The sequence below is a fragment of the Myotis nattereri genome, assembly GCF_964212035.1.
Source record: "Myotis nattereri genome assembly, chromosome: 2".
NCBI lineage: Eukaryota > Metazoa > Chordata > Mammalia > Chiroptera > Vespertilionidae > Myotis > Myotis nattereri.
This window is the reverse complement of record NC_138076.1, coordinates 15,133,334-15,157,613: the sequence shown is the minus strand read 5'-3', so window position 1 is coordinate 15,157,613 and position 24,280 is coordinate 15,133,334. Positions and strand designations below refer to the sequence as shown.

Here is a 24,280-nt window from a genome sequence, read left to right as displayed (position 1 = left end):
TAGGACTACCCAAAGCGCTGATAGTTTCTATAAAAAAACGTGAATGATGATGGGAAAGGGCAAGTTTAGGGAGTCAATGGCATGCTTGCATCTGGGTCTTTAGCAAGGAAGGGAAATGATGGAAACCTCATTTGGCTCAGCCCTGTGAGCAATCCAGAGTCTGCAACAGGACAGGCTTCGTGCATGACAGTGCCTACCCTGGCATAACAAGTCTGCCCAGTAGGCGGTCAGTCCACAAAAACACCATTCTCCGTGATGTAGGTATCCAAAAGCCCATGGCAAAGTGGATGCACAGTGTGAAGCCTCTGTGACGCTGAGGAACAGGTAAATGTTTTCTGTGTATGCAATCGATAATCCTTAGCTTGCAGGTTATGTGCTGCAGGTGACTGTTTCGATTTTGAAATGTGTATTTAACTTTACCACCTTTACCACATTGCTCTGGTACAAGTAGAAATTTTATTTCTTAATCTGTGTCTACATGTGAAACCCTAAGGATTACATTGAATTTGGTTGAGATTCTCCTTCATGGTAAACTGTTAAATGTCCCTAACCGAAGAACTTAGGTAAAAGCTGTTAATACTGTTTGTTAGGTATCTATTGATGCCTGGTAGACCAATAAACCACAGTGATGATATTCTTGAAATCTGTGACCTCTGCCCTGGATAAGATTGCCCTTAGAAGGCAGGAAGAAAAACCTTAGCATCTATGTCTATATTTATGTATATATATATATATATATATATATAGTTCTTTAAATATTTATACTTTGTCTAATGTCTAGTAATTAAAATAAGGAAGTATCATTTACAACATGGTCAAAAATATGAACTACTTAGAGACAGATTTAATGATATGTGTACAAAACTTGTACACTGATTGCCATAAGACTGCCAAGAGAAATGACTAAACCTAAATAAATAGAGATAAACCCTTCTTATGGAGCTGAAGACTCAATATTATCACGATGTCAATTCTTTTCATACTAATCTATAGATTCAATGTAAAACCAGTTGAAATTCAAGTAGGACTTTTTTTTTTTTTGAAAACTGACACATTGATTTTAAAACTTATATGGAAATATAATGTTTATATCTAAATGAACCAGGATGATGTTGAAAAAGAAAAGCAATGTTGATAGATTAATACTACCCGATTTTAAGAGTTACTATGCATGCACAGTAACAAAGACAGGGTGATACTGATATAAGGCTAGACATATAGACCAATGAAGCAAAATGAAGATTCCAGAAGCAGGACCATAGTAACTGCTCAGTTGATTTTTTGTTGAAGATGCCAAGGTAAGTCAATGGGGGAGGATGATCTTTTTTAACAAATGATGCTGGATAATCACATGAAAAAATGAGGCTCAACCCTTACCCTCTACCTCACACATATATTAACAACCCAGCAGAAAAGAATCAATGGGTTTTATGAATAAACATTTCACAGAACATATGGAAGTGATAACATTGGGAAATAGAAGCTCAGTGTTAAAAATTTTGATCTTATTGAAAATTCTCTGAGAAAAGCAAATCCCCAGAACTCTGAATCTCTGAGCATCAGATGTACGTCCTCACAGAGAGGTGGTGGGGAAATCACTGCTTGGAGAATGATCACTGGTTGAGAGTATGGGCATACTGAAATGGCATGCCTAGTGTTGTGTTATTGGATCAAATTATATGAGCGAGAAGGCACTTCAAATACTATCAACAATAAAATATATTTGAATAGTTTCATGAACGACTCATTCTATATACTAGTAGAATAATTATTAGTAGTGCTATTAGTATTGGCATGTTTTTAACCAAAACAAATGAAACATTTTAACAATGGTAAGGTTATTTTTAGATAGCATTATAATATTAGGATATGCTATTTGGAGGGATATATATATATTTGTTTTTAGGGCACCTAATGAAACATTAAAAAATGTTTATTTAAGCAAGTAGGCAATTTTCTAACAGTAGTAAAAGAACATACAATTTTCACAGCCTCTTTCTGATAAAAAATAAGCCCAAAATTTCTTCCTAAAGATTTAACTTGATTTATTTATCTACTAGAAGCCTGAAGCATGAAATTCATGCAAGGGGCTCGGCCCATCACAGCTCCAGCTGCCTCACAGCCCCTCGGACCCACCCACTGGTCGTTTTGGAAGGTTGTCTGGAAGGTCGTTACACCGTCCGGTTTAATTAGCATATTAGCTCTTTATTATATAGGATATTTTTTATATCTCTGTTATATATTTATTTTTGCATGTTTCAAGGTATATGTCATTAGATGCTCAATATATGTTTGGAAAATATTGATACTAAGATTGTAATAAAAGGCTTGAATTGTTAGCAAACATCTTCTTTCATATGTGTTACAGTAGTCCCCATCTACATTCTATTAGCTTAATTACTGCTTATATGGCTTAGAAGTCCATTATTACTAACAATAAGTCATTTTAAAGTCACACATAATTTTAATGACGCTAGCAGTTGCTTCCTGCTAAGCATGCACTTTTAGCAGCCAGTTCATGCCTTGGCTCCCACAGGCATAGCTGCTCAAAAGCTTCCTAAATATCTTAAACAACAAAAAAAGAAAGGATAAAAGTGAAACACTTAATCTTCTGACTAGCATATAAAAAGCTAAAGAAAGACACATCAGGAGAAGAAAGTTAAAAATAAAAGCCTTGAGAAAGGAAAAAAGAAATCTGGGGGGAGAGAGAACATCATGACTCGTTTGCATAAATTAAACCTGCCCGGAGAAGGGACCGTCTGCATATTTCACCTGACAGAGGACATCTGCAGAGGTCATGCGTTGTCCTATCTGAGCGAACAAGGCAGGTGGCGAAGGACAGTGAAGGTTTTTAACAAGTGCTTCTTTGGACAAATTCCATTTTTTAAAAACGTGGAAACACCCTCATTCATGGATGTAAGAAACATGGCATCGTTCAAAGAAACTGCGGCCTGTAACTGCTTCCCTCGTCTTGAATTGCAAACGTGGGCGTTCTGACTCTAGTGTCCCCTCACTCTTTATTGGCTTCGGCTCCTTGGGTGCTCTAACAATTCCGTGTGAGGCCCAGAGGAGTATTTAGAATATTCTTCTATAAAAGTATGTTTTTATTGATTTCGAAGAGGAAGGGAGAGGGAAAGAGATATAGAAGCATCAACGATTAGAGAGAATCATTGACCGGCTGCCTCCTGGACGCCCCACATTGGGGATTGAGCCCGCAAGCTGGTCATGTGCCCTGACTGGGAATTGAACCGTGACCTCCTGGTTCATAGGTCGATGTTCAACCACAAAGCCACACTGGCTGGGCTGTTTTCATTGTATTTTTTAAATGGTATGTGTCTAGGAGAGATTGGGAAAAAAACCGATCACCATAAATAGGTTAGGAAACCCTGCTCTCAGCAGATGTATCAAATATCTGGAGAGAGTGCTTCAGCGGCTGGCACTTTGGTTTCCTCGTGTTTAGATGGAGAGAAAGGTAACACACTGTTTTGTGAAAATTTTAATTAGTCTTTGAATTAAACAATTGCCAGTATTTGCACATTTCTAGCTATTTATTATTTGTGTGGCAGATCAATATAGTATTGTTAATATCTCAAGTTGGAAATTGAAAAAAAATTCTTTAAAGGATATGGGAGTCTTTGAAATTTCATGCAGAATGAGTAGTTCACATCTCGCACCAAGACTCTGCATCATCAATGACACAAACATAAAAAACGAAAACATTAAAAATGAACAAATAAACAAACAAAAGAATGGATGGTGGCAGGAAATATAATTGACAATTTGGTCATAATCATAAAATGTGGTTATCTTAAAGTAAACCTTTCTATGTAGCTAGCTTTTAAGAAATGGTTAGCATTTCTTTGGAGAATGATTTACTCTAAATTCAGTTAGAAAATTGGAAATGCTTAGAAGCAGCTATTTACTTCAGTTCTCTAAATTCATGCTATCTCTTCTCTATGATAATGGTGTCACTTGTTATTTATTATCATGACCAAGGGTTGAATTATAACAAAGCAGAACTCAGTTTTTATCTGTCTGATCAAAAGCGTAACTGAAAATCTTTTTTTGATTGTTTTCTAACCTCATCACTAAATCCCATATGATTTTTACATATTAAAAGTCCTTTGTCAATAGTGATTATGGTTGTCTAATGGGCTTCAGGTATTGTAGGGCTTATTTAAAATAAAAAACAGTTTCTGCCTCTGTTTCCTTTCCTACGTAGATAAAAAGTTAAAAATGAGGCTGTCTAGATCTTTGCAGCTGGGACAATAACCACTGACTAATTTAATATGATTTACTATTCTTAGTAAAAACTATAATCACTCTCCAAGGCCTGTTGGAGTCTGGATGCATCCCATTTTTTTCAAACTTCTCTCCTTCCAAACACAAACTCTGTGCTCCAGCTGGCCGGGCTATACAATTGCATCACTGTGCCTTGTGTATTCCCACTGTGCTAGCTTTGCCAACATCGCTTTCCTTGCCTAGAAAAGGCTCATGCCTTCTTTTCCAGTTTTTCAAGGCTTACTTCCCCCCCAGATCCTTGCTGGACCATTCAGCTCAGGTGACCTCTCTCAATTCAATGTCTAGAATCTTCTTTATCTTTCCACTGAGCTTACCACTTACATTGCTCAGCAGGCTGGAGGCATTCTTAAAGTCTAGAACAAGGAAATCCTGAGACAACTAAACAGAAGAGGCAGAAAAAGGAACACATATCACATCATTTTCCTCAGTTCCTTTCCCCTTTATCACTGCCCCTCAACGTTCTAGTGGAGGGGAGAGGAAGTGGGAGAGAAAGAGGTTAAAGAAGAGAATTGGACGAACTGACATTTGGCTGGACTTAGATGAACCTGGAGTAGGGACAATACATTCCACGGAGGGGGAGCTAAGGATTGTAGCCTTACTAAAGAATGATAACATATTTGTCTGTTTGCAGCAATATATGGTAATAATTTTTCACTGACACTTGGGCTGTTTTTAAGATTACAACATTGAAAACTAGGAATGCTTTTTCCCTAAGTCATTCCATCCTTCTCCCATCTGACTGTCCTAAGTCACCACTGGATGGTGGTTTACTCCTGCACCCCTGAACACCCCCCACCCCACAGAGATCAGGATTCCTGTCATGGGGTGATTGATAATACCTGCTGGGCGATTCCAGCATGAAGGTTATCCCCGAGGTGAGGAGAGGAGGAGTAGGGCTGTACAGGAATTTAAAACAAGAACCTGGTCCAAATAAACATCTGCTTATTGAATGTGAGTGGTGCGACACTGCAGTTCTCATTGCCTGGTCTCTATTCTTTTTCCCCCCCTCTTCCTATCATGTCTGCATATGAAATTATTTCCACTGCTTAAAATGTTGTTGTCGCTAGTTGATTGAATAATGATTGGGTTGGCTAATGAAAATATATGAAAATATATGACATAATAGGGCATCTTTGATTACTTTGCTTGTACAATAAACTTTTAATATGTATGTATCTTTTCTCTTACCTAACTACTAGCTCTCTGAGGGTAGACAGTTTAATAAGTCCAGCACACTATTTGGTAAAAACAGATATTCTGAAATATTTATGGTTATATTTATAACAAACTATGACCTTTCACTAGCCATTCAGAGTCATGGCAATCTTTCTTAAGCCTTGGTATTTTGCTATGCGTTACAAACTTTGACGTACATGTTGAAATGTGCTTGCGAGGAAGAATAAATGGGAAACTCTGATTGACACTGACCAGTGATCCTTAAACTTTAGTGTAGGTAGGAACTCCCTGGGGAGTATGTTATATTTAAGACTCTTAGGCCTACAGATTCTGATTCAGGAGGCCTGGAGGCACCCAGGAATCTGAATTTTTAAACAAACATTCTAGAAAATTATGAGGCACATTTGAACAAACATTGCACTAAAGGGGTGTGACTTTGTTTTCAATTAAAAATGCCATTTTTTTCCAACCCCCACATTTTTGCATGTCCTTTATGTGCAAGACATTCAAAGGTAAACCAGACATGGATTTTATTAAATATTGGGGGGAAATAAGCCTTCATGATCATAATAAAGAGCACAAAGGGATAAAAAGCTCATGAGAAGTTCAAATATATTGAGATTTCTAGGAGGAAGGTCTGATTTCAGACTAGTGGAGATTATGGAAGGCTTCAAAGAGGAGGTGGATGTGAAAATTTCAAGATAGTATGAAAGGACATTTTAGGAAAAGGGAACAGTATCAGCAAAGACACGGAGGTAGGAAGTGCAGGGTGTGGAGAGTGTGGGCATTTCCGTGAGGAGTCTCAGGGCAGTTGGTCATGAGGTGGGCAGCTTGGCTGAAGAGGGTAGGGCTAGAGATTGTGTACACATACTGTTAGTTGGGTGAGACTCCCAAGAGAAAGTGTAAGGACGGACAAGAAAATAAATTCCAAATATCAATGTCATGCAACTTATTTAAGGCTTGAGAAGGGATTCAGTGAGATAAAGGTACAGTAGTAAATATTCTTAATTGTATTAAAATGGTATCAATGAGTACTCTGATACAAATATATAACTTTATTTCTATGTGCTATATGATATTAACTTCCATTATTGGAGACAAAATCATCTTCCAATAAGAGAGTTTACCTAAGGTACTTTAAAAATATAACTCCATAAAATTGATCAGATATTTATATTGTTAATGTTTATATCACTTAGACACTTTAGAGAAATATAGAGTAAGGCTAGAGAATCTCAAAAACATTGTGAAGATTTTCCTTGCTCTTCTTCTTTTTAAAAACAAAACAAAACAAAAACCTGAAACCCCCAAGGGTTAAACAATTTCACGAAAGAAAACAAAAGGGAGGTAAGCTGAAGTCATGGGAAATGGTAAGGAAAGAGCAAGATACTGAAAACCTACCACAGATGGAGCAAAGATTTTCCAGATGTGGAATTCTTTCTATGCACCAGTGCTGTTAGCTTCGCTCACTTAGGTTCTACCAGGAAAAAAACAAAACGCAACCGTGGCTTCCTTTTAACTTTTATCTGTAATCTAACTAAACCTACTTTGCTGAAATGTTATATTTTGTTTCCTTTAGGAAAATGTCTTGCTATCTGTAATTTGCAGTCACTTTTTAAAAGCTGGCTTCCATTCTAGATGGGCGTACTCTTGGAACGCTGGGAGATGCTTGTACGTGTGCCGGAATACCTCCACTTGGAAAGACATTTCTCACGTCTCGTCACAGTCCCCATGTCCACATCACAGAAAGACCAGGATGTGCCCTGCGCGTGAGGACGAAGGGTCGCTGCTCTGTTTATGTTCTGCTGTCACGGACCATCTGGGAAATGGCTCCTGATTAGCTGCAGAACGACGAGTGCCATCTCAGAGTCGGGGTCACAGTTAGGCCTACATGACTGGTTCTTTTTAAATTCGGTACTCAAAAGAATTACGAAATAATGAATGTTTTCATGCATAGCCATAACCCATGGACACAGACAATAGTTCGGTGAAGGCCTAGATGGGAGGGCCGGGGCAGTAGGCGATCAATGGGAGAAAAGAGGGAACATCTGTAATACTTTCAACAATAAAGATAAGAAAATATGAAAACAAAGAAGCCAAGTTAACGTATTACACAAAGATAGAACTAATAAGTAGATTGATTCAGAAAAAAATCAATGGCTGAATAAGAAAAGATAAACGTTCACTGTGATATATATTATGATTAATGTTTTTTAAAGTTTTTACATTAAATATATATTAAATAAGTTTCTTTAATTGTGCTATTTCCATACAATTGAATGTTACTCAGTCTAAAAAATAGTGTTCTATCAAGTCATGAAAAGACATGGAGGAATTTTAATACATATTGCTAAGAGAAAAAAAAAACAGTCTGAAAAGGCTATATGCATATCGATTACAGAATCACACAGAATAGTTTCCCTGCCCTAAAAATCCTCTATGCTCCATTGATTCATGACTCCCTTCCCCCATCTCCTGGCAACCCCTGATCTTACTACTATGCTCATAATTTTGCCTTTAAACAAATGTTATATAGTTTGAACTATACTTTCCACTCCGTTTTTCTGTAAGTGTAAAACTTCTCTAAAAAATAAAGTATTAATTAAATAAACCTTTTTAGATGCACAGCACTGTGCTAAGTAACTTTTAAAAAGATCTTAAGCTCAGCTGGTGTGGCTTAGTGATTGAGCATCGACCTATGAACCAGGAGGTCACAGTTCAATCCCCGTCAGGGCACATGCCAGGGTTGTGGGCTCCATCCCCAGTGAAGTGGCATGCAGGGGACAGACAATCGATGACTCCCTCTCTTCACTGATGTTTCCCTCCCTCTCTCTTCCTCTCTGAAATCAATAAAAAAATATTTTTTAAAAAAATGCTTAAAAGACTATTGGGAATCAAGGTTGAGACAAGTAAAACACTCCATGAATGATGAAAATCCACATATAATAAAGTATGAAAATGACCAGTACAGACTATTGATGCTGTAGTTGTATCAAAGTATGAAATTCATATGAGCAGGAGGTCATAGAAGACTCACGGTGATGGTGAGACCCAAATGAGACCTTGGGGGATGAGGGAAGTGGATTTCTGGAAGGGAAACTGAAGGAGCAAAGATCAAGTTATGCAGGAGCAAATTCAGGAGAAAAGTGAGGTTGCTCCCATGACTACAGAGGGAAGCACATGTTAGAGGAGGCTGGGAAATAAGGTTGAAAAGGAAGGGTAAGGTTAAATTATGGAAAAACTTATTGGTCAGCCTGAGGAGTCTTGGCATTTAACCACTGCGCGCAGCATACAGCATGCATTCTAGACTGGGGGGTTTGTGTTGAATCTTGCGTTGGCCACAGTGTGACTTTGGGTATTTTAGGAAACCTCTCTGAGTCTCAGGTTCCTCATTTCCATAACATAGAAAACGGTAACGCCTACCTTATAGGGTTGCTAGAAGATCAAATGAGTTCATGGCTACAAAGTGCTTAGAAAAGTGCAGGCACAGAGTAAACACTTGCTGTTATTATCCATTCAAACGTCCATTTGACAAACAGTAAGTGAAAAACTTCCTGAGAGGCTGGCATTCCATGGGTGCAGAGAGAATGTCTGCCTTTCAGGAAATCACAGCACAGCAGGGAAAACATTTGGCTAAATATATCCAAGAAGACTTTAAAAGGTGGGTAAGTTCAAGCCCCAGCCAGTTTGGCTCAATGGATAGAGTGTCAGCCTGTAGACCGAAGGGTCCCGGGTTCGATTCCAGTCAAGGGCAATACCTCAGTTTCAGGCTCTTGGTCCTGGTCAGGGGCATGCGGGAGGCAACCAATCGATGTGTCTCTCTAACATCAGTGTTTCTCCCTGTCTCTTCTCCCTTCCACTCTCTCTAAAAATCAATGGGGCAAAAAATAGCCTTGGGTGAGGATTAAAAAACAAAACAAAAAACACACACATTAAAATAAAATCAAGGTGGGTAAGTTCAAGAAGTGATAAACTGTACTGCTATCCTCCATTTATATACTAGTATTTCTTTAAATCCAGAGGAAAGAGTAGATTTAACATTTATATTAAGAAAAAGTTTATAATATTAGCAGTTTGGAGTCACTGGCGTATGTTTTCGGGGACAGAGTCATGGTTAGAAAAATTTAAAAACAAAAAGCAAAACCCCATTGTGGTCAGCAAGTGAGAGCTTTTTGATTTTGCTTAAACATCACTTGTGGAATTCTATGAGATCTTTCCTACCTGATTACAGTAGTCAGGACAAAATAGCTTCTCAAATCCATGACCCACTTTTTTGCACAAGCCTGCACTACAAGACGGTCACCAGCCTTTTCTTGGGCATTAGTTAATTTTTATGGTTGTTAATAACTGTTTTAAACTCCTCACTTTGATATACTATATCTCAAAATCATATATTAATTCTTCAATAGCAATGTTTATGGATCAATCTGAAAAAGACAATGATCTTAGACTCCTGCCTATAAGGAAACAAATAAAGCCCTTCAGACCAGTGGAGGGTCTGATTATGTCATCTTATATCCAGAAAGGTCAGATGTAATGCATTGCTATATATACCTGTCCAAGATAAATGTACCCCTCCAAAGAAATGAAAATCAACGTACTATTATCTTGTCAGTACATATGTTTATATTCATGTTATTAATAAAAGTAACTGAACTACAAACCTCGCTGGGAACTCTATTAAGGTAAATATTTGATGGCATCTAAGAAATGATCAGATATGATTTACAAACTAAATGAAAGTTCTTCTATTATTTTGTAAATACAACTGATAGAAAGGGCCTTTTCACAAATTGTCTTTCTTCTGGGAACATTGAAAATGACAAATTAATTTTTCTATGATTAATAGGTCAATGTCCATGGAAATACTGAAATGCAAAACTCCACTGGTAGTTCACAGCCACCTCCTCAGACTGCTGATAGCCATTCTTTCAAAGGATAAAGGGGGGCGGGCAGATAAAATGTGCTTATGATATTTTGGAGGAAGAAATTTGTAGTTGGTCTAATGTTGTGAAAAGTTACAGTCATTGTGAGACTGGAGATGAACTGAGAGCCTGCATAAGCTGTTTGGTATTTCAAATAAATGGGTTGATTCAAAACTATTCCTGGAGCATCTGCTCTGTGCAAGATACTATACTGGGTATGGGTGAGAAAGATGAAATGAGAGCTTTATGCCTTCACGGAGCTCGCAGCCTGATGTGGAAGCTAATTCGTGAACAGAAATACATCGTAGGAATCATTAAATGCTATAGAAACATATAGCCCTCATCAGCTATAGAGACCTAGGAGGGTCACCCCAACATGTAGGAGGTAACATCTGAACTGGAACTTGTTAAAAGAGAAATTATTATGTACCCATGTTGCTTGAAATATAACTGAGAAGAAAAGGAAATATGTTTGAATGGTTCCGGTTTATGTCCTTGGTAATAAACAAAATACCAATAAGAACAGTGAGGAAAGTATTTAGAAAAGTATCTACTATTGAAAAATACTCTATGAATTCAAGATCTTTGCCATTTAAGAATAACTTACTTATATTTTTCATGAATTCCTTGATACCTGAAAGCTAATATATTTCCTCTCAACAGCCCAGTCAACCACAGCCAACTTTTCATGGATTAGTTTACATTAGGTTTCAGAAAAAATGAGAGGTTGTGTGTGGGCATACCCTAAATTCCTGCCTCTTAAACAGGCAGGCGAGCAGAGACCATATACCGAGAAAAGTGAAGCAAGTGAGCATTTATAAGCCATTAGTATAAAAATAATGAAATGCGTTTTCTGAGAGTGAAAGGGAATAAAGAATTTGGAATGTTGGCCAAAGCCCAGCCTGGCCAGATAAAGACAATTTTCAGATCCTGCCGAACCCTGTAAAACAGCTAGGGGTCTTTGCGGTTACAGAAAGCGCTTTACTTAGAATAGAATGATAAAATTCTACATGGGCTTTGGGAGTATTTTGGGTATAGAGCAAAGCATTTTCTGGTTTTTAAAAGTTCTCATTTACTCATTCATTTACTGAACATCAAGCCTTGGGAGTACAGAGTTGAATGAAACAAAATTCCGTCTTTCAGGTACTTACAGTTTGGGTGGGATGGCATTAAACTGGTCTGATTTATATTAAAATGGAGGCACCAAACAGGGCAGAGTCTTTCAAAGGAGACCTCTGAAACAGAGCCATCCTGTTTTTGTTTTTTTCCTCAAACCCTATTGGATCTGCTGATATTAGAACATGGGTCAGAGTGCAGTAAATTGCATGGGTAATCTTCTGAATTGAAGCAATGATGATCAGACTGGAAAAAGGGAATAATTTTGCATTTTAGATCTGTGTGTGTGTGTGTGTGTGTGTGTGTGTGTTGTCACCTGCATTTCCCTTCTCAATGATCAAAGGCAGAGAAAAAATTAATAACAAAAGGCACCATGTCTGGGCTTTGTTATTAGTCAGTTTACAAGGTGTTTGGAATGAAATTATGAAAACCCTGGTTTTTCCCCATCCACACTTGTCACAAAGAAGTGTTTGATTTTTATGTCCTGCCTTCCCAAGCCACAACACAAAGTTTGGAGATACTATGAATCTGTTATATAATCCTGAGAGCTATCTTTCACAAGTGTTTCAGGCTCTAATCTTTCACTATCTGGATTTTTAACATTTCTGGCCAACCAAATAACCCCAGGCAAGAGAACAAACATTCTCAGAAAAATGGCCAAGCAATGCAACCAAAGTCAGATTCTAGAGTCATGTTTCTCAATGATGCCCTTCACATATTTGTATGGGATAGAACTGCAAAGGATACCATTCGTTAATGATCTGGTTGGGATATCTGGCAGTTGTGGAAGTGGCAGGAATGATGGAGAAAGTGTGTATGTGTGTGTGGTGGTGGGAGGGAGAGTTAAAGTTTAGAACCCTATGAACTTGAAATCATTAAGATTGAAACCAAAGTATCTTTGTGATTACAATTTATTCATTACCATGTATTTATGGAACACCTACTATGTGCTAATAGCTGTTTTACTTATGGGCCACACGAAGACGATAATCCTGACCTAGAAAAGCTCATGGTCTGGACAAGAGGACACATAGTGAAGCAAGATAATAAGACTGAAATAGAAAACACATAAAGAGTTCTAACAGATTGTCAAACTACAGCAGGAAGGCCGGGGGTGGGGGGGGGGCAGGAGGGAGGGGGGGTAAGAGATCAACCGAAGGACTTGTATGCATGCATATAAGCATAACCAATGGACATAAGACACTGGGGGGTAGGGGAGGCCAGGGGATTGTCAAGGGCAGGGGGAAAAAAAAGGAGACATATGTAATACTCTTTGTAATACTTTAAGCAATAAAAAAAAAAGAGTTCTAAGAGCACAGAATAATCAACGACTAAACTGTTCAGGAAGTAATTCACTAAGGTGGAGGTATGGTTAGATCTAAGAAAACAAATATAATTTTCAAGACAGAGAAGGTGAGCATATTTGCCATTTTTGGCTAACAATAACTGTCTGTTTCCCATGTGATTTAATTTTAGAATGAGAGATTTCATATTACTCTATGTTCTTACTTTTCAAATATTCCCAGAGTCATGTTTTAGTGGCTAATATGCAATGTGAATTCTCTAAGTTACATGCTTCTGTGCAATAGAAAACACATTCTAAATCATAAGGGTGGATATTTTTCTCTCCCATGTGACTGAATGAAATGAAACTGAGTCCACTTAGGATGAATTCACGGCAAACACAGTCCATATCTTCTTTTTCTTTTCTGACTAAGCCATCGCTCCCTCTCTATACTACCTATCATCTATATTTTTTAAAAAGACAGTTATGTGATTTACAAAGAGCAGAAAAATATAGACTTAGGAGAGGTTCTCTGGCTGGATGTGGTAAAACAAAGAAACGAATAAACATACACAAAGAAACAGAAAGAAGAGAAGATATTGGTAGGTATACCAGTGAGACTTGCAGCAGAAAACAGATGCCACATTGGGTAAACTGAGGGAAGTTTAGTTTGAACTACTTATAAAGCTGCAGGGAAACCACCAGGGCAAGAGGAGAGAATGGTTGTCAGCACCTGGAAGCTGGTGTGGAAAGAGCCACCTAAGAGAAGCCCGGAGGCCACACTGGCCCCCTACCTGCATCTCCTGCCCTGGTTCCTCACTGGTGGAATGGGGGAGGCGTGGAGCGGGGGGAGCAGCCCATTGATTTTGTGGACCTCAGCCTCCGGGGCACAGAGCAGGGAAAGCAGGGTGGGGTGAGGTGGGTCTAAGGGGCAACATGGACAGATCCAGTGCAGTACATGACACTGCATCCAGATGACACATATCAAGCAGGGAAGTTGGTCCTTATCCTGTAGGGAGAGAAAGAACATGCTGAAGCGGGAATTCAGATGATCAGGTCATGATTTGCAAAGACGACTGATGAAAGTGTAGGGAACGGACTGATGCAGTGATAGGAAAGGCAGGGAAACCTGCCTGGACACTGCTGTGAAGTGGAAAGTGGAGGCTGTGTTAAAGCAGAGGCAGGGAGGCTGGACAAGGGCTGATGGGCAGGCAGTGCTGACAGGACCCTGTGCAAGAGGTGAGGGGGTCTGGTTACCTCGGGGACTGGGATTCAGGGAGCCATAGGAGAAGGGGACACAGGCGAGGCATTTCTCAGGGATTAATCCTGGTGACAATCAAAGATTATCTGTTCACAAGAGAGAATTTCAGCCTAACAGGCCTTCCCCAGGAGAGGGCAAATAGGACCAACCTCTCTCTCCTATGAGAACCTCCATCTGGATAAACTCCCTTAGAAGTTGATGGAGAAGGTGATCTCTTTCTTTCACACTGAGAGCTGCTCAGCTCTTAGCTGGTGCCCTGAGGAAGTGCTCACGAACACCTGGTGTGAGCAGCCACTCAGCTAGCTTCCATTTGGCTTGTCCACACGATGGTTATAAGCTCAGCTAATTATCATAAAACGCAGCTACCATTTTGTAGGACCTATTTGCGCCAAGCATTGTTGCCTTACAACAGCGTGACAGCGTCTCTGTTTATACTCAAGAAATGAGGAAATGAGGAGGTTAAGTAACTCGCTCAAGGCCACACAGATAGAAAGCAGATGTGCTGGCAAATATACCAATGACATTGGGCCTACTCATCAAGGGCACACAGACCCTCGTTGCGTAACAGAAGTTATTTGAAAACATTAGGTGTTGGATGTATTGATACTTGTGTGATTAATTCTGATTTTTTTTTTTTAAAAAAAACAAATGAACTGTATTCTATTTCAGATCCCGAGAATGCACATTGTGACAGCTTGTGGAAAACAATATTTTTTATTTCCTTCTTTTCCTGGGAAGCTTTCTCCATCAGCTGGGTTAAGGAAGGCTCACTGGGAAGAGGAAAAGGAGGATGCTAGCCTAATAGAATATGCTCAATTAGAGTTTGAATTCCTTCAGGGCAAGGACCATGCCTTAGTTATAATTGCTTTCTTAAGGGAACCTAATACGATGCCCAGTACATGTTGTAGTTCAGTAAGTGTTCGTGGAATGAATGAACGAATGGGAGGCTGTTTCGAAGTTGTTTCCCCTCGGAGTCTTTTGCCATCGCAAGGTGGGAGACAGCAGCACCGTTGATTCCACTAGGCTTCCTTTACCTAGGAACATGGACCAGAATAGAAGGTGTCCACACAGGGACAATCATATAACTGCAATTCAAGAGTTATGAATGGAATGTAACCAAAATGATTTCGTTTAGAGCTTCGCAAAGCCTGGTGGAGTTGGTTCCAGTTGGCTTGGAGGAGAGGTCACACAGATTAAAAATAGGCTCTCTCAAGAAGGAACAATAGTCTACATTCACTCAGCAAGACAGAAAAAAATGGCAGGCCTGAGGGGCGAGTAGGAAGCTTAATCCTATTTAAGAGCTCAATTAACCCCCAGAAGATGGAGTGGGTCCTCTGCTTTCATCCTCATTCCTCTGTCTAGCAGAGCTTAAGAATAGAGATTCATAAAGATAGGAATAAAGAGATTCGCATTTGTCTATAACACTCAAATGTTTTTAATATTTTAAATAGGGCATAATAGAGTTTAGGAATACAAGAATGAGATTGCTTTGACTGTTACAGTCCTTAAAAACTTTTGGAGTAAATCATATTCTCGTTTGAACTGTCAAATCTGTTACCATTATTAATTAAATATCCAAACATAAGTCTTTATTTTGACACAAATTCTCTGATATTTTTAAAAAATATCATTCCTTTTTTGCATTTATATTATCAAACTAAACTATATTTCTTCCTAAGCAAATCAGCACTTTCTCAAGAAATAAAAATAAAAATCTTTTCTAGAGTAAAACCTAATCATTCTAATGCTTTAATATGTAAAAGGAGGGTTCTGCTCAAATCACCCCATCCTGGGTTAAGTATCCGAAATGGGGCTTCCAGGTGACTGGGACCTGGGAAGATCATACATGTCAACTGTTGGGTCTGTGTTTCACAGATCGTCTTGTGGCAACTCTGTGAATGGCCTTTATTAACACTTGGCGTTTGTTGCCCAGCAGTATAGAAATGACCAAAAGAGATATTAAATAAAGAATGACATTTAACTTTGTTTTTGTTGTTCTCAAGGAGGAAAACTTCCAGGATTTTGATAGAAAGTGGTGGTTGCATCATATTTGTACTCTCTGTTTAATTAGTTCCTTGTTGTAACAAAAATATCTTTAAAATAGTTGAGAAGCTTGATTAAAAGAGGGGCTCTCCCTATCAATCTGAAGTCATTTAAGTGGCCTGGGAGAAGAGAACTCTGGCTCTCCATCCCCTCAAGCAATGACATGACCATCCTTTTTTACCCTTCCCCACCAGCCCGGAATTTACATTCTAATTTTCTCCTTGAGGTCTGAGAGAATTTGCTGATATTCTGGCACAAGATGGCAACTTTGCCCTGTTTTACACTCTGGTTAAATTGCAGCTAATCTTGGGAATCACAGAAAATGTCACAACCAAAGATAAAGCGAGACTTTAGGTGAATTCCGTTTCCTTTGTGATGCAAATGACCACTTCACCATTTATTTCTGTGTTCTTACTAGATAGCTAACACAATCTATTTAAGATATTAGAGCCCTGGGACTGTAATTTAAATTTGTTCAATATTTGCTACTAATCCATGTAATACCACTGCATTGTTAAATTAAACAGCTTCCTTCTTAACTGACGCCAGTTCAGTATTTTCCTTCCATTCTGAAGGGTTACCTTTCAACATATCAGCATGAAGAAATCAGGACGAGTCTAACATAAGAGAAAACTTAAGCCACGGAAGGAGACAAACCATAAAAACTTTTGTGTGAAGACTATCTAGCCGCAAACACAAGATCACGAACTAGAAAGGGAACATCCCCTGCATCAAAATCGCATCAGACAAACTACAAAGCCTCATTATAAAGTCTACTGAAGTCATGCCATTTTTTAGATAATACTATAAACTTTCAGTATGGCTCTTAAAAATCACAAGTGTCTAAGAACTAAGTGATGTGCTTCACATTTGGGAGCACACTTTTAATCTGTATTATAAAAACCTATTGTTATTACACAGGAAACGTAAGAATATTGAGGAAGATCCACAGATTTTTTTTAAAAAGCACATAATCCCACCAATTCAACTCTAATTTTTCGTATTCTATGTTTTTCATCAGACCTTATCCATGTTCTACAATACTGTCAAATAGTTATAATGATAGCACAGACACACAAAATATTATAATTATTTCCAATATAATTATTCCTATTGCTTTAGAATTATAATTTTGATGGCATAGCATCCGCTTTAAATAAGTACATCTTTTCCTTTGACTGCTAAATAAGCTACTTAAGATTGAAAAAATATTGATAGTTATTAACAACTAATTTCCAAAGACCATTCTCTAGCACAGTAAACAACATCTCATTCTTTCCCTCAAGAAAAAAAGTTGTGGTTGCTATTCATTCATTCCACAAACACTAGTAGGGCTACAAGAAGCACACATCTCATTCTAGTATGATGAAATGCTATATTAGAGAACCACATTTTTTTACATTTTGAACAACACAATTTATTTTTCAGTAATTCAACAATAATATTTGTGCAAAGATTGATGAGATCCACACAGCTTTAATGAAATGTCTACATGAAGATGCATTTTCATTCTAAAACAGATAGAAAGAAAAATAAACCATATTTCCACTTACCAGCCATTTCCTTCTCTGAAATACCTGGGATAGCCTGAAAAAGAAAACCAAAGTTACAAAATTGTGTATTATTAGAAAGAACCATCAAATAATATTATTACAAAATTTTTAAAAATCAGAAAGCTATATGAGCCAGCAATCCCACTTCTGGGTATATATTCAAAGGAAATAAAAAGAGGAAATCAAAGAGACATCTGTACTCCTCTGTTCATTGCAGCATTATTCACAATAGCCAAGATATGGATGTGATATATAATGGAATATTATCTAGGCATGAAAAAGATAATATTCCTGCCATTTGCAATAACATAGGCCTTGAGGGCATTATGCTAAGTGAATCAGAGTACATAAGTGGTTACCAGGGACTGTGGTGGAGGTAGGGTAGGAGGTTGGAAGGGTGGGAGGATGGGGGAGAAATAAGGAGAGGTTGTTGAAAGGGTATAAACTATCAGCTGTAAGATGAATAAATTCTGAGGATGTAAGTAAGGTAAACCATGGTGACTATAGTTCATAATATTGTAATATATAATTGATATTTGGTAAGAGTGAAACTCTCAAAAAAGGGCAAATATCTGAGGTAATGGATGTTAACTAATTCGATGTAAACAATTCTTTCACAGCATATACATATATCAAATCATCACAAGGTATACTTGAAATATCTTACAATTTTATTTGTCAACTAGAGGCCCAGTGGAGGGGGTGGGGGGAGCCCCTCAGCCCGGCCTGCATCCTCTCACAGTCCGGGATCCCTGTGATCAATCACCCCAAAAAGGTAGGCCCTGCCCTCCTGGCCAGGGCTTCACGATGGATCACCCCCTCACAGAGGGAGGCCCCGCCCACCTGCCACAGCGCCACTGTTGGGTAGCCTGGGTCTCCCTCTTTGGGGCAATCTTGGAGCTCCCTGATTGATTGCCCTGCTGGCCGGTGGCCTGTTCTTTCCTCTGTGGGGTGATCATGGGGCGATGGTGAGGCCCCTGACCAATTGCATTGCACCTGCCTTGGCTGGCCTGGCACCAGTGGGTGTCATAGTGTGGTCCTCCGGATGGTCCACTATGTGGCCATTTGGTCAATTTGCATATTACACTTTTATTATTATAGATTATACCTCAATAAAGCTAAAAAGAAAAGAAACATGAGAGTTGTGGAACTGTCAGCAAAGTTACTAGATCCATCTATGATAATTCTAAATCATCATGTAGCTGTTTTCTTCTCTAAAGACAGACCCATGTTGCCCTTAAAGACACTGGTGATAAATGAGGCTACAACACTCTCTGAATTTGGGTAGAATCTTTGGAGTTCATTTGTTTTGTTCCACTTTGGGAGTCCAAAAACGTAAATTGCTTACTCGGTCTCTTCCATTTCAAATCTCTGTCCTTTTCTTCACTGCCCAGAACCTTCCCCTATGAAACAGGGATCACTCCTAGTTCACCGGGTTGCCAAGAGGACTGTGGTAGCTTCCAGAAAGTATATGAGATCCTCAGGAAAAGGTCGCTGCTCTGTTTGTTACTATGGGCTTTGGGTCAATGGGTCTAAACCTCTTTGACATGAGAGGTTTAAAAGTTTAATTTCCAGCATATTATCTATCACTATCATTTTAAAAAATAGAGTTTAGAATGAGATGCTTACAAAAGACTTTATAGTATAAATGTCTAGTTCTACTGTTTGTGGAGACTCTAAAAATATTTTAGGAAGTTGGACTTCTGGTTCCCATTCACCTCAGTTATTCATGTATAAAATACAGTTAGCATGAGGATACTAATTTGTACTGGAAACCTTTTATAAATCTGTCTGACCCACTGGGATTTGACGCCTTCTACTCGAAAGTTATTGATCACATAAGACATCCACAAGTGATGTTTCTCAAGGAACAAAGTCCTTACAGTTGGAGTAAGAAAAATAGACACATGGGTAACTAATTTTGGTGTGTGTATGTGTATGTGTATGTGTATGTGTATGTGTATGTGTGTGTGTATGAGAGAGAGAGAGAGAGAGAGAGAGAGAGAGAGAGAGAGAGAGAGAAGCTCAGTGCACCTCTGTTATAGATCAGCTTAAGGAAATAGCATCAATCTTCATTTCCAGAAATATCAAATATCATGACACCTATATTGTTGTGAGATATTTATTTCTGGGAAGATCCTCATTTTTGGAATTTATAGGATTTGGAGATCGATGCAATTTTTCAAATAAGGGAAAAGTCTTTCTATGGATAAAAAATCCAGGGGGTTCTGTTTTGGCAATGTCGATGTATAGTGAGAGTAAATGAGACTTAACCTCAATCTACATATAGCCATTCATGTCTTGTTTTCTGGGTGCTAATATCAGCGCTGTACACCGACAAAGACGCAGCCATGGAGAGACTCTCAGGCGCTTGAGTGGCAGAGTGGAGGATCCCCCCCGGAGAGCAGGGCGTCAGAAGGACTGAGTAGGCTTTAAGCATCTTCCTCAGCATTCTTTCATTTACAGCAGAGTCATCGGATTTTTTCTTCCCTTCTAGAAGAACTCCGGTTCTATTCTCCAGGGAAGCTATTTTCTCCCTTTACAGCAAAGTTTCCTTACAGTTTTGGTGATGTGTTTTGTTTCTGTGTGTCTTTTTGAAAAGGATTTAAAAATGACATTAAATCCATCCTATGTTACATATATATTTAATTTTTTAATGTTTTATTTTTATTGATCTTAGAGAGGAAGGGAGAGGGAGAGAGATATAGACACTTCAATGATGAGACAGAATCACTGATCGGCTGCCTCCTGCATACCCCACACTAGGGATTGAGCCTGCAACCTGGGCATGTGCCCTGGCTGGGAACTGAACCGTGACCTCCTGGTTCATTGGTGGTTCAACCATTGAGTCATATAGACTGGGCTAGAGATCAGAGCTTTTAAATTGACTTATTTTTGTGTGAAAAGACAATAAACAACAGAACAAAACAAAACAGGAACCCTTTCATTGTCAAGCTTGTCAAGGTTGGTGATAGATAAAGGATATTTCATGAGAAAGTTCCTTAGTATATGAATAGCTAACTAATACTTCCTACTACATTCTTAGTATGTGCAAGGCAAAGTTTTGAGCTTTTACTCCATAATCTCACTCAATCCTTAGAACAATCCCATGAAGTCCTGGAGAGCAAAGCAACTTGTGTGAGGTCACAGTCGGTCCTGGGAGATAGGGCCCAACCACTGGCACGCTGATCTCTGTGGTCACTGACACTATTTTCAAAACACTAAAGAGCAGGAAGGTTTGAAGAGATCCCATGATAAGATACTACCCTAGATCACAAAATATCTGTGCAGGCATAACTGTGATAGACAGTTACAGAATCTAAGTAAGCTCTCTCTTCCTACAGCTAAGGCCATAAGGCAAATTGAGTGTCTTGCTCCCCATTACAACTTGACCGGTGATAGGCCTTCCTTATTTTATTCTATTTGATTACAAAGTATGCAACCGAGCACATATAAGTAAATATTTAATAAAATGTTGATGAGCTGCACCATGAAGCAAAAATACTTTAGACTCCATACAGCCTGTGCTAATGCTTCATGGAGCCAATGTCAATTATTTTAAATCACACCACGTTCTGCATGATTCTTTAAGCTCCCAAGGCTCACTTCCATATTATGAGATAGAGCAAGGAACATCAAAGTTTAATGTAACCTAGAATTTGATAACTTCTCTTTTAAGTAAAACCACATATTAATATGAGCTGGATGTCCCTCAGCTGAATTATCTTTGAATTTGAGGTAGAATTGTCTCTTTAGAATATGGTTTATAAATAATTGATGGAATTTGTGAGATTTCCCAGGGACGAAAGGAATTAAATATAAAAAAAATACTGACACTTGGTTCTCAATTAATTAAAGCTATTTGTAGATTCATATTAGATGCCTCCCATTATTCCATCTACAACAACCTTTAATGAAGAAGTTTTCTTCTTTGTGGAATTCATATCCAATTAAAGAAGATGTGTGAAAAGATAAAGAATAGATCCATGCAGTGGATGCTAAATGACAATAATTAACACCGCCACTGATGGGCTGTTAACAGGAGTAGGGATATAGTAGATAATTCAGACTACCCAGGTGAAAATGAAATGGTTTTCTTGGGCCTCAAACCTTCAGGAAGGAGGCGTTGGTCAAAGTTCCCCCCCCCCCCCCCCGCTTTGACATCTGAGAAGAGAAATGGTTAGGTTTGGGGTCCACGTCCTGAGGTTCCTTATTGTTATGTCTGTTGCTTAGAAAGAAACATTCCATGCAGGCTGGCTAGAGAGTCTGGTGCAGAGTAAGTGTTCATCAAACATTCGTGGAATTAAAATACCAAATGCATATTTGTATGTACAGTTTAAATAACATGTATGCCTGCTGCTTATGAGAAAGCTCCCATAAAAGGCATATTTTGGAATTCATTAGGGGCCTTTGTTAATAGCTGCCACATGTTTCATTTGAACTGTATCCTCAGGAAGTGATTTAACATTTCTGGCAATAAAGCAATTAAACAGGATTTTCCTGCTGGCCATATGGGTTCGCTGCAACTTCATATTTTCTTCTCTCATTTCTCAGTGGAACAAAGGGAAATCTACTAATAACTTCCAAATGAGAGAAAAAAATAATTCATAGTCTTTTGTTATTATTCTTCACGATAGTCAAATGATAGAATAACAACCTTTGATATATGGTCATACTGACCCTCCAATGGTTCTCCGCATGTGAAGATTTTCATTTAAGTTAATCTGCTAAGGTGTTTTACAACTGATTTTTTAAAAAGCCATGGAAGAAAGCGCTTTTTTAGTAAGAGGGGAGGAAACAATTTGCTCTTTCTTAATGAGGTCTTTAAAAGCTGTGTGTGGGAGCTCAGGCTGTGTGCGAGTCTGTTTGTGTTTTGGGATGTAAAAAACGGCTGGGGAAATGCTGATTTTGACATGCCTGGCGGAAATGTTGGAGACACATGTTGATTCTTTTGATCTGTGCTAGGATGGCTTTCTGCACTTACAGGGGGGGCGCAGCCGAACACCTTTTAGGGCCTTACACTAACTGCATAGAAGCTGCTGACATAAACAGTAACTAAGTAAGAGATGTCATATCTGGATCTTTTTAAATCTAATGACAATTGAAACATTCTAATTCATCCAATTTCTTTTTGATGATTTTAGGTGAAAATTGAGAATGATTTTCTCCTTTAATATGTTATTTTTATTAATATGCTATGTTCCTCATCTATATCTATATCTATATCTATATATCTATATCTCTCTCCTCTCCTCTCTCTCTCTCTCTCTCTCTCTCTCTCTATATATATATATATATATATATGTGTGTGTGTGTGTGTGTATATATATATATATATATATATATATATATATATATAGTATTCAGGCTCACAGAATACTACCATTTAAAGGCCCTTTGAAAGCTAACCGCTTCCAACAATGGGCAGCTATAATAGACTGAAAGTTTCCATGAAAGGATTCATTTTCATCCCACATTAAAATAAAAAGCCCTACCATTAATTTTGTGCTTTCTCTCTTTACAGACAGTGCTTGTTTTGCATGTTTTAAAAAATATTAGCGAAGTCACACAGAAGTTTATGGAATATTCTGTTCTTTTCTATAGAGATTTCCTCCATTTGCCTTTTTAAAAATTGCAGGAACCAGTGGCAGAGTAATGTATTCCTTTCCTTTAAAAACATTCACTTTTGTTCCCACAAAAATATCTTACAGAGAAATTTAGAAAGGGTGATTATGTCCTCAGAAATTTCAGGAAAGCCTCCCTCAGCGATGGAATAGCTCTGTCTCAGATGAGGGCACAAGAGGCCATTGTGGGTACAATGGGCAGCAGGAAGGGTTTGGGGCTTCACATTTTTGGGGAGAAGACATGAAGGACAACATAAAAAAGGTGCATTGGAAAATGGGTTTGTTTCCATCTCTTTATTTAAAGACTCTTTTGAAATCACTCCAGTCTGCGATATTATTAGCCAGTCAATGCTTTCTGTTTGCTTTCATTTGAACAAAGAAGTACATTGAAAAGCCGTGTCTGACTGACAATCTGATGTCATCCCTTTTGGTTTACAAAATACTTCTCTAGCTTTGAGAGTCATCACTCCTTCATTGAAAATAGAGGCTCCTCTTGGTGGGCAGAATTTAATATTATTTAGTCCTGTTTCCCAAACTATAGCACGTTGAATACCACCTTTACAATGTGTACTGCATACTTGAATTACCTAGAAACTGTTTATTTAATAATTTTTAAAATATTAAATTTAAACACATTTCAAAGGGGGGTCAGGGGACTGGGTGAAAAAGGTGAGGGGATTGAGAAGTACAGATTGGTAGTTACAGAATAGTCATGGGGATGTAAAGACCAGCATAGGGAATATAGTTGATAGGATTGTAATAGCTATATATGGTGCTAGGTGGGAACTTGGAAATATTAGGGGGAACACTTTGTAAAGGATATGATTGTCTAACCCCTATGATGTACACCTGAAGCTCTACAAAATAATATTAAATATAAACTACCACGAAAAAATACACCATTGGGAAAATACAAAACATAAAAAAAACATAAATACATTTCTTTTTTTCACGTGACTTGCTTCAAATAATAAAAATAAAACACATAAATTTAT

At 38.3% G+C, this 24,280-nt stretch overlaps 1 protein-coding gene across 1 annotated transcript in view; it reads right to left on the bottom strand.

The window, feature by feature from the left end:
- Nucleotides 1-17,506: 17,506 nt before the first annotated feature.
- The window catches only part of LOC308514811 (rho GTPase-activating protein 7-like), a 175,534-nt gene continuing 168,760 nt past the window's right edge, over nt 17,507-24,280 (bottom strand). The window contains exon 5 of the mRNA XM_081085131.1: nt 17,507-17,695. Within this exon, the coding sequence (XP_080941257.1) occupies nt 17,615-17,695 (81 nt within the window). The 3' untranslated portion in view covers nt 17,507-17,614. The remainder of the gene's footprint in view (nt 17,696-24,280) is intronic.